Raw genomic sequence first — 10,473 nt, 5'->3', positions numbered from 1 at the left:
AGCCGTAGGGGGTACCGCCGTTGCCGCCATGTTGCTTGTGGGTATTGCCCGAGTCTGGGGCCTGGGGCTCGCGCGAAGGGGGCAAGGTGCAGACTGCCTCTGGAAAGCGGGCGGCAAGAGGTTGGGGGCCCCGATTCCTTCGCTTGTGCGTAGTTTTACCCGCCCAGCACTGCCCCTCTTCCCCCTTGGGCTCGCGGCCGGCATTGCGCTTCCCGGGGGAGGGGCGGGAGGGCTTGGTTAGCACGGAGAGTGTGTTTCCGGGTCGGTCCCGGGGAGGTGGGAGGAGGCGGCGTTTCCGGCCGCCGTCGCTGTCCAGGGAGGCTGAGGCGAGAGGTAGCTGTCCGGGTGGGGAGCCCGCACTACCTTCTTCCTCTTCCTCCTCCTCCGGGTGAGGGGAGCGAAGGTTGGGGTTCCCCGAGCCCATGGACCAGGAGGAGGCGGAGGCCGCCGAGAGCCGGGGCCGCGCTATGTGGCCCTGAGCCCCGGTAGGTTGCCGGGGGCGGCTGGCTGCCAGGCCGAGGACCATGGGCTCAGGGGAGGGGCAAGCGGGACGGGCGATGCCAGCGGGTGCGCTGGCCGGATGTTGGGTCCGGAGGTGGCGCCCCTGGCTCGGCCAGGGCAGCCAGTTGCTTCTGGCCTTGCAGGTGCGCAGCTTGGGTCCCAGGCTGAACCCCGCCTCTCTCGGGCCCGGGCCTAGTCATGCAGCTCCCTCCATCCCTTGACAGCCAGGCAGACAGCCAGGGTTCGGGACGCTGCCGTCCTTCTTCCACCTTCGACCTCTGCAGCCTAGCCTTTAGTTGCTGTCTCTGATCTTTGGTCTCCCCACAGAGATAGAAAGTTGATGCAGAATAAAGAGGGGACGGGGTTGAGCACGATGTGTCCATTATAATGTGAAACCTGCCTCATCCAGGATTTTGAAAATTATGCCCTACAGAGGGTCCTGTAGTGGCTGCAGTGAGCACAGAGGTGAAATGAAGGAAGTCAAAATTGATAACCTCTGGCGGGATTCCAGGAACGCTTTGGCTTCTGGTCTCATAGTGGTTGTGTCCAACTGACAGTAGTTGCAGTTAGTGAAGAACATTAGCTGACTGTCTTGTGCTTTCGTCTGTGATTAACAGACTGAAAACTAGGAACAAATTGGAAAGACGACCTCCCAGAACAATCTGTTCATTTTTCCAGCTATTTGGAAAACAATGTCTGCAAATATAAGCAAAGCTATTCATGGCAGCCTGTTCTGTAACTTTCCCAAATATCTGAGACTTTTTAAAAAAGAGCTTTATTCTCGATTACTCATACCAACTGAATAGGCTATTTCAGACGTGCTCCGTCGTTGTTCAAACATATCTTATCGCTGTGTACATAAATGGAGTTCCACGTATGTAGTTGACAGACTGAACTATGATACGTCCCCCATCAACCTGAAGTATTAAGTAAACATTACCCCCTGCTCTGTCTGAACAGCTGCTGCAACAGAGAGTGCTTTTATTTTGGGTGTACTTGTAACGCCCTAAATGCCAGAACTATTGTGAGCTTTTCTAGATTTTCATTTGTCAAGTATTGTGGGGGTGTGTGTTCTCTCCCTGGGTTGTTACCCTTTGATTCAATAACAAACAATTTGGATCTTGGTGACGTGTTGTTGTTCTTGCCTTTGGTCAGCAAGCCTTTAACTGGACCCTAGCAGTGATTTGTGCTCTTAGGCAATTACAGGTTTCGGAGGAATAACTGGTTAGGAGTTCAAATGAAATTAACTCTGCCTTTCTCTTATGCAGGATTTGTTAGACATTGCACTTCTAATCAGCTTGTTAGTCCAGTGGTGTTTATTACTCCATTTTTCAAAAGCTATTCATTTCTTTTCTGCTTCTCCCACCTACCTGTCAGGCTATTGATGACAGCTGTTGAGTCACCTTGAGTTTTAAATCCTTTTGTGGTAGGCAGAAATGTGTTGGGTAAGATTCATACACACACATACACACACACATGCATACTCACTCGTTCCGTCTTGGGAGGCTAGAGAAGTTGCTGGATGTACTTTCTAACTTAGGCTCCATTTCATAATCTCTTGAACATGTCTCTGGCCCACACACCTCCTTTCTGCCCCCTGCTCCCTGAAATACAACTACAAAACAACTAGAAGTAGGAATGGATGGAAGAGAATGAGAACGATGAAGTCTTTCAGATGCGTGTGGTTCTGCGAAAGCGTTTTCTTGGGTGGGCTGCACCTTAGTTTTGCAGCTGTGTGTATGTCTGTGTCCGTTTCCTGGTATTAGTCAGCATTGGTATCCAGCCCAGGCAATGCTGATCTCCCTGTATGCTGGCTATGGATAGGAATTAGGGGTTGCCAGCCTGTCATTTGCTGGATGTAGATGACAGGTACATAGTTGGACAGAAGTTTTTGAATTGCTTCTTCAGAACTCAGTCAACCCTCATAATGTTGCCAGTATTTACGTATTAGTTTAGACAATATAGCAAAGCTTTGTAAGAGGGAAGAAATTTATGGTAAATGAGTTTTTCTGCTGGAAGAGACCTAAATCATCCAGCCCCTAGATTCTGGTGTAGCCAGCATAGTGCCTGACATAAATATTTGTTGAATGCAGGGATTGGGGTGGATAGCATTGAGGTGTAAATTGAATAGATTTTCATGATAATAGTGGTGGGCGGGGACAGTAGCAGACTGGAGAGTGCATGCCCTGCCTAAAGACATTTGCGTTCAGAAATTTTGAAAATACTGGGCCAGACGTAATCCTCAGGTTACTTTACCTCTGAGGGTGCAACCTCTTCTCCTCAAAAGTAAGAAAGTGTGTTTGGTCAAAGTCACAAAGCTGTTAGTAACAGAACTGCAACTAAAACTCAGATCTTCTTGTCTGTGGGCTGTTGCTCTTTCCATTCTACCACATAGGTGATTTACTGTTAGATTAAAAAAAAAGGAATATAAAGTTTCAGTTTTCAGTGGATTCATTTCACATCCCTTGCTGTGTTGTTATTGTGCTAATTATAGGCTACCTCAAAGCCCAAGTTTAAAATTTATAGGCAGGGTTGAGCCATTAAAGGCAAACTTGAAATTTTTCTTTCCCCTAATCCCCTAATCCCCTAATCCCCTAATACATTCTCTAGCATTCCACATTTCCAGGAATTAATTATTAATTACTTGGCATGTAATTTCTTCTCTTTCTGTCCTTCTAGTGTACTGGTTCTGCCTGTCTGGAAGGCCATGGAGAAGCGGCTGGGAGTCAAGCCAAGTCCTGCTTCCTGGATTTTATCAGGATATTATTGGCAGACATCTGCGAAGTGGTTGAGAAGCCTGTACCTGTTTTATACTTGCTTTTGCTTCAGTGTTCTGTGGTTGTCAACAGGTACCATTTTCTTTATAGATTTAAGATTTTTTTTTTTAAGAAAAGAGCACTTCGTGTGAGTCCCTCAGTTCATTTTAAGGACTATTAGGAGGCAGAAAAGCAATCTGCTAATTGACAGAAATGGTCATCCTTTTGGTGAATACTCAGTCTTTTGGGTTTATTTATTTGTTTTGTTTTGGAACCAGAATTTAAACTGGATTCTTTTTCATAAGGGAGAATTGGCATAACCGTTTTAAGACTTGATAAAAGTTTATTGAAAATAAAAAGGTTTCAAAGTTGGACAGATCTGGGCCCTGGAACTGGATATTTCTACCTAATGACTGTAAAACCTTGAGCAAATTACCTGTTATCTTTGAGGAAGGATCATATCTACCTCATAGTTTGATTTGAGGGATAGTATAATTAAAGCATGTAGCACAGCACTCAACATGGGTGCTTAGTCTTGCTATTGCCCTGGCTGCCCTTGAACTTCCTTTCCTTTCCTAAAGGAATTTACACTTATGGGAAAAATGCGTTCATTACTTTTTCCATAGAAAGGGGCTATGTTGATAGATTTCGTAGACTATGCTTTCCTCCTAGAGGTTATTTCACCAGGGTAAAGCCTCTTGCCAGGAATCAGTGCCAAGAAGACTAAATTTCAAAGGAGAAAGCTAGCTTGCTTGCTTTCTCTTTCTTTCTTTCTTTCTTTCTTTCTTTCTTTCTTTCTTTCTTTCTTTCTTTCTTTTCTTTTCTTTTCTTTTCTTTTCTTTTCTTTTCTTTCTTTCTTTTGTTGATATTATTGCTTTCATAGTATGAGTGTGAGAAAACAGCAATTTGAGAAAGATTTCTGAGTATGCTGCCATTCTGGCCAGTGACCAAAAACCTTTTGCTGTAATGACCACCGTCTGGGATAACTGATCAGCCTTTTCCCCTTATAATTACAAAGATTTCTGTTGCTTTCCTAAGGGAGTTGGTGGTCATGATTTTGAAACTGTAGTAATTATTGTATTTAGCAATTTCAGTAACATTAGCTTTGAGGTTTTTGTTGTCTTGCAGTGGTGGTTGATGATTACATAATTGTAGCAGTGGAAGTTGCACTTGACAGAAAGCTGATCTACATGTTTTTTTTTTTCCCCAGATGATGCTTTGCTGGGACAGCTGACTATTTCAGGTCAACATTTTATATAAGATCGTTAGAATTAAATAAGGAATTGATTTAGCACCATCAGAGTAGGGAAAAAATCACTTTTTTTAAAAAAAGAGATGGGTTCTTGTTGCCCAGGCTGGAGTACAATGGTGCAACCATAGCTGCCTGCAGCCTCAAACTCCTGGGCTCAAGCTATCCTCTTGCCTCAGCCTCCAGGCATGAGCTAGTATGCCTGGCTAATTTGTTTTATTTTATTTTGAGACAGTATCACTCCGTCACCTAGGCTGGAGTGCAGTGGCACAATCTCGGCTCACTGCAAACTCTGCCTCCCGGGTTCAAGCAATTCTCCTGCCTCAGCCTCCCGAGTAGCTGGAATTATAGGCGCCCACCACCACGCCTGGCTAATTTTTATATTTTATAATTTTTATATTTTATTAGAGATAGGGTTTTGCCACGTTGGCCATGCTGGTCTCAAACTCCTGACCTTAAGTAATCTGCGTGCCTTTACTTCCCAAAGTGCTGAGATTACAGACGTGAGCCACTGCACCCATCTGCCTGGCTAATTTTTACATTTTTTTTAGAGATGGGGTCTTGTTATTTTGCCCAGGTTGGTCTCGAACTCCTGGCTTCAGTCGATCCTCCAACCTTGGCCTACTGAATAGCTGGGATTGCAGGCACCAACCACCATGCCTGGTGTAAATTTACATTTTTTGAAGCACACCTACCACATACCAGACTCCTAATTATAAACATTACATACCTCATCTCATTTAATCTTCATGATAACCCTAAAACAGATCGTTTTCTTCTCGTTTTATAGATAAGGAAATTGAGGCCTAGAGAGGCAAAATGACTTGACCAAGGTTACATAGCAAGAACATGATGGAGCTAGGATTCTAAACCCAGGTTTGTCCACTGTAGAGCTCATACCCTTTCTCTTCTGGTACTCTGCCTTCCGACCACAGGTGATGTTTTGGAGGACCAAAGGCAATTTTTTTTTTTTTTGAAACGGAGTCTTACTCTGCTGCCAGGCTGGAGTACAGTGCCTCTGTCTCTGCTCACTGCAACCTCCACCTCCTGGGTTCAAGTGATTCTCCTGCCTCAGCCTCCCGAGTAGCTGGGACTACAGGTGCCCGCCACCACACCCAGCTAATTTTTGTATTTTTAGTAGAGATGGGGTTTCACCATGTTGGCCAGGATGGTCTCCATCTTTTGACCTCATGATCTGCCCGCCTCAGCCTCCCAAAGTGCTGGGATTACAGGCATGAGCCACCATACCCGGCGGCAATTTTTTTTTTTTACCCAGTACCATGGTAAGCAGCTTGTTATTTGAGAGATTCAAAGTACAGAGGATGAAGAAGCAATTCCAAGTCTTTCTGTGCTTTCCAATCTAGCACTTGCTTAAACACAGCATTGTAGGCTCATTGTGCAAGTCTTTAGTAACCTTGAGCTTAGTGCTTAAAAACAGCACCCTAATTAAGTATAGAAGTGCAAAGGTGGTGGTGTTAGGAGTAGTTCTAGGGGGGATTAGGTTATGCCAGATGTATTTTAGAAAAATGGGGAGCTTTTACAACGGAAATTAAAAGATCAAGAGCCATGTATGTTCAAATGTGTGTTCACATTGAGGGAACATGCAAGCAACATGTGACAGACATATTTGTTACATACTTTGATTTAATTGGAGCTCCTTCCCATTTTCTTTTTAAAGGAATATCCTAATAGAAAAAATAAATAGGGCTGGGTGTGTTGGCTCATGCTTGTAATCCCAGCACCTTGGGAGGCGAGGTGGGTGGATCACCTGAGGTTAGGAGTTCAAGACCAGTCTGACCAACATGGTGAAACCCTGTCTCTACTAAAAATACAAAAAATTAGCCAGGCGTGATGGTGTGCACATGTAATCCCAGCTACTCAGGAGGCTGAGGCAGGAGAATTGCTAGAACCCAGGAGGTGGAGGTTGCAGTGAGCCATAACTGCACCACAGCACTCCAGCCTGGCCAACAGAGCGAGACTCCATCTAAAAAAAAAAAAAAAAGAAAAAAAGAAAAAATAAAAGGCATAAACAGAGTGCCATAAATAAGAAATTAAAATGAGCATATTTAAAATGTTCATTCTCATTACCAATCAAAACTACAGTTTAAAATGAAATATCCTTTTAAATCTGTCATATTGATGAAGATTAAAGTAAAAATATCTAGTGCTGCCAAGGGGTGATGTGGTTGTCCTCATACAGTGCTGACGAGTTTGAACAGAGAACTTCTTGGCATAAATATCAAGAGCCCTAAAAGAAATTCATATTTTTGACTCAATTCTTCATTTAAGAATTTATCTGAAGGATACATTTAGATAGTTGTGAATGAGAGCTCTCATCAACACTCATTTATTCTGTGCTGCAAAATATTGCTAAAACCTGCTTGATTATAGGAGAGTGGTGGAATCTTTGCATCTCCACATGGTGGGATATTATCGAGTCTTAAAATTCATATTTTAAAAGAAAAGCTGGTGTGGTGGCACACGTCTCTAGTCCCAGCTACTCAGGGGGCCAAGATGGGAGGATTGCTTGAGCCTAAGAGTTTGAGACCAGTCGGCAACATAGTGAGGCCCTGTCTCTTTAGAATTAAAAAATGTTTAATAATTGTAAAAAAAAAAGTACACGGGAAAATGCTCCTAATATTAAATGATAAAATCAAGTTATGCAACTACATATTCAACATGGTGTCAATTCTGTGAAAAGAAGAGAAAGTTATATAATAGAAAACAGTCTGAAACAAGATGTACAACTAAATATTTATGTATTTTTTTTGACTAGAGGAATTATTATCTCTTTATATTTTTCTGTGTTTTCCAGGCCTTTCTTTGGTATACTTGTATACCTTTTATATAAGGGGAAAACAACCTACTTGAAAAGCAACAACAAAATAATAACAGCAAAAACCTATCCGTGGGAGCCTGAGTCAGTATTTCTCTACTCATGAGTTTACTTAGTGTTTACCTGAGTGTTTACTTTTTTTCCAGATAAAATGCATTCTTGATTCCTGCTGTTATTTAGCTCATGGATTATTTCTGAAAAACTAACCAAATTAAGGCAGCTCTGCAGTTATCCTTCACTCCCGTTTCCCACTTAGGAGTTTGCTCCATCTTTGGTAGAGCCCCAGGCAGCTGTTGACTTATACATGGTGAGCTTTTGTATTTCCACTTTTGGGTTCGGTGCCGAGGCCCTACTGTTAGAAAGCATTGATTATTGAAAGCATTGATTACAATTTGATAAAAGATGGTCTATCTGTGTTTTCCTTGTGTGCCATTGAATGGCTATTTTTCTGTTTAATTTTATTGTTAAGTGGCTTGAAAAATAGCATTTTGGACCTGGGGATTCTCATCTGGAGACAAATAGGAAGTGATCTCAGGAGTTTGGAAATTCCTACAATAGATTGTCAGCTTCTTGAGAGCAGACATGTTGCCTCTTTTAGTTTTGCTGGGTATTCTTAGCGGGTACCAAGGGCTTGGCACATAGTAGATGCATAAAATATTTGTTGACTGAATAATAAATTACCAATAAGGGAATTGTTCCTTGCGAATTAAGCTTTAACAACAACACAATCAGAGCAGAGGTGTGGAAAGGCACTTTAAGGAGACACAATAATTTGGGACCAATTTTGTTGGTCCCAAAGCACTTTAAGGAGACACTTTGGGACCAACAAAATTGACTAAAATCTTAACAAATATATTAACACATACAAAGAAAGAATGTATACATCTGAAGAGTTATGTGTGCATGTTTGTGGGGGATGCAAGGACCTAATTGGCCCTAGAAATCTAAAACAAGGAGAATCACTGAAGTTAATGTCCTTAGGCCCAAAGCTAACAACTGGCTAGGAAAACTTGTACTGACATTTCCCTACCTCTGGGAAGGAGATTATACAGTTAGTTAATATGTATTTTGAGTACAGAGAAACATTATTCAATTCAGAACCATTTTTTGAGAATTTACTAGGAGTCTGCTTCTAGGCTAGGCACCAGGATAATAAAGACTAGTACATGGCCGGGCGCGGTGGCTCAAGCCTGTAATCCCAGCACTTTGGGAGGCCGAGACGGGCGGATCACGAGGTCAGGAGATCGAGACCATCCTGGCTAACACAGTGAAACCCCGTCTCTACTAAAATACAAAACTAGCCGGGCGAAGTGGCGGGCGCCTGTAGTCCCAGCTACTCGGGAGGCTGAGGCAGGAGAATGGCGTAAACCCGGGAGGCGGAGCTTGCAGTGAGCTGAGATCCGGACACTGCACTCCAGCCTGGGCGACAGAGCGAGACTCCGTCTCAAAAAAAAAAAAAAAAAAAAAAAAGACTAGTACAGTACAGTCCTTTCCCTGGAATAACTACCAGTGGCAAGTGAAAAGGTAGAGGCCAGGTGCATTGGCTTATCCTAGCACTTTGAGAGGCTGAGGCAGGAGGATCACCCGAGGCCAGGAGTTCAAGACCAGCCTGGACAACATAGTTAGACCTCATCTCTACACAAATAAAAAATAAAAATTAGCCGGGTGTGGTGGTGGGCACTTGTAGTCCTAGCTACTTGAGAGGCTGAAATGAGAGGATCACCTGAGCCCAGGAGTTCAAGACTGCAGTGAGCTATGATCATGTCACTGTAGTCCAGCGTGGGGATAGAGGGAGACCCTGTCTCTCAAAAAAAAAAAAAAAAAAAAAAAAAGGATGCAACGTGCAGAGTGCTGCTAGAACCATAGGAGAAGCATTTAGCTTGGAGGCAAAGAGGGTGCTCTAAGGAGTTCTTTCTAGAGAAGCTGATGCCTGAACAGAGTTGTGAAGGTTGAATTTGAAGGATTCAAAGGGTATTCCCATGCAATGGGAATACAAGAGCAAAGGCACAAAAGTGAAACAGCGTGGTATATAGAAGAAACTCCACAAGCAGTTTAACACTACTGGAATATAAAGAGCAAAGCTGGATTGGCAGCTCCAGAAGAGGTAGGTGGTGGCTAGGTCACATACGAGATCTTTTGTGACTTAGCATGAAGCTTCATGCTAAGAAGCTTCATTTTTAATCTTTTTAGGTAGATGGTCTATAAATTTTTTTCATGATGCACTTTAATCCATTGAAAAATTGAGAGTGTACCCCTGTGTATATATTTATACATTATAGCATGTAATTTTGTACTAATAATGTCTTATGTATATGTAAGAGATGCCAAAAACAAAATTTTAAAGGGATTGACAAGCAAATATGAAGAAGTCTAATATTTTCCTTTCATGCCCCAGGGATTTGTCTTGTGCACCTCTTAAGGCAAACACTATAATGCATAATGCTTTAATACTCGTATTAAATATAAAACTGTATTAATACTGTATTAAATATACTATAATACTGGTAAATTTCTGGATAATTTTTGCAGTAGTGTAGAAGAATGATAATTGTCGAGATGGAGGTGAATGGAAAAGGGAGGGAGGTCAGGCTTAGAGGTTAGGGTATCCGGCCGGGCGCGGTGGCTCAAGCCTGTAATCCCAGCACTTTGGGAGGCCGAGACGGGTGGATCACGAGGTCAGGAGATCAAGACCATCCTGGCTAACATGGTGAAACCCCGTCTCTACTAAAATACAAAAAAAAAACTAGCCGGGCGACCTGGCGGGCGCCTGTAGTCCCAGCTACTAGGGAGGCTGAGGCAGGAGAATGGCATGAACCCGGGAGGCAGAGCTTGCAGTGAGCTGAGATCCGGCCACTGCACTCCAGCCTGGGCAACAGAGCGAGACTCCGTCTCAAAAAAAAAAACAAAAAAAAAAAAAAAAAAAAACAAAAAAAAAACAAAAAAAAAAAGGTTAGGGTATCCATTACGATGTTAATCAAACAGTCCAGGAGAAAGTTGGTGAGACTCTGTCTTCAAGGAACCTCTCAGTAATTTCACTCAATACAAACAAGTAGAGGTAGTCCTAAAGAGATGGGTAGAATTTAGGTGTTCTGTAGTAAAGAGATTAGAGGAATTTTTTTTTTTTTTTTTTT

The 10,473-nt window shown here is 42.9% G+C and overlaps 1 protein-coding gene across 15 annotated transcripts in view; it reads left to right on the top strand.

Moving 5' to 3' along the window:
• The first annotated feature begins 1 nt into the window (after window position 1).
• The window catches only part of KIAA0319L (KIAA0319 like), a 132,386-nt gene continuing 121,914 nt past the window's right edge, over window positions 2–10,473 (top strand). For 3 of the 15 annotated variants that reach the window (XR_001887739.1, XM_017884463.1, XM_017884464.1), the window contains exons 1-2: window positions 263–485; window positions 3,181–3,350. Coding sequence is in view for 10 of the 15 variants with exons in the window: in XM_017884463.1 (XP_017739952.1) it covers window positions 3,209–3,350 (142 nt within the window). In the remaining 5 variants the exon portion in view is untranslated. Of the gene's footprint in view, window positions 146–257; window positions 645–3,180; window positions 3,351–4,467; window positions 4,501–7,488; window positions 7,650–9,164; window positions 9,447–10,473 lie in introns of those variants that run through there. The other 12 variants (XM_017884466.1, XM_017884462.1, XM_017884460.1 and 9 more) reach the window with 12 other exon arrangements.

This window comes from Rhinopithecus bieti, unplaced genomic scaffold (genome assembly GCF_001698545.2).
Source record: "Rhinopithecus bieti isolate Rb0 unplaced genomic scaffold, ASM169854v2 scaffold_13029, whole genome shotgun sequence".
Taxonomy (NCBI): Eukaryota; Metazoa; Chordata; class Mammalia; order Primates; family Cercopithecidae; genus Rhinopithecus; species Rhinopithecus bieti.
Note: the sequence above shows the minus strand (reverse complement) of the source record. Positions and strands in the feature narration are given on the sequence as shown.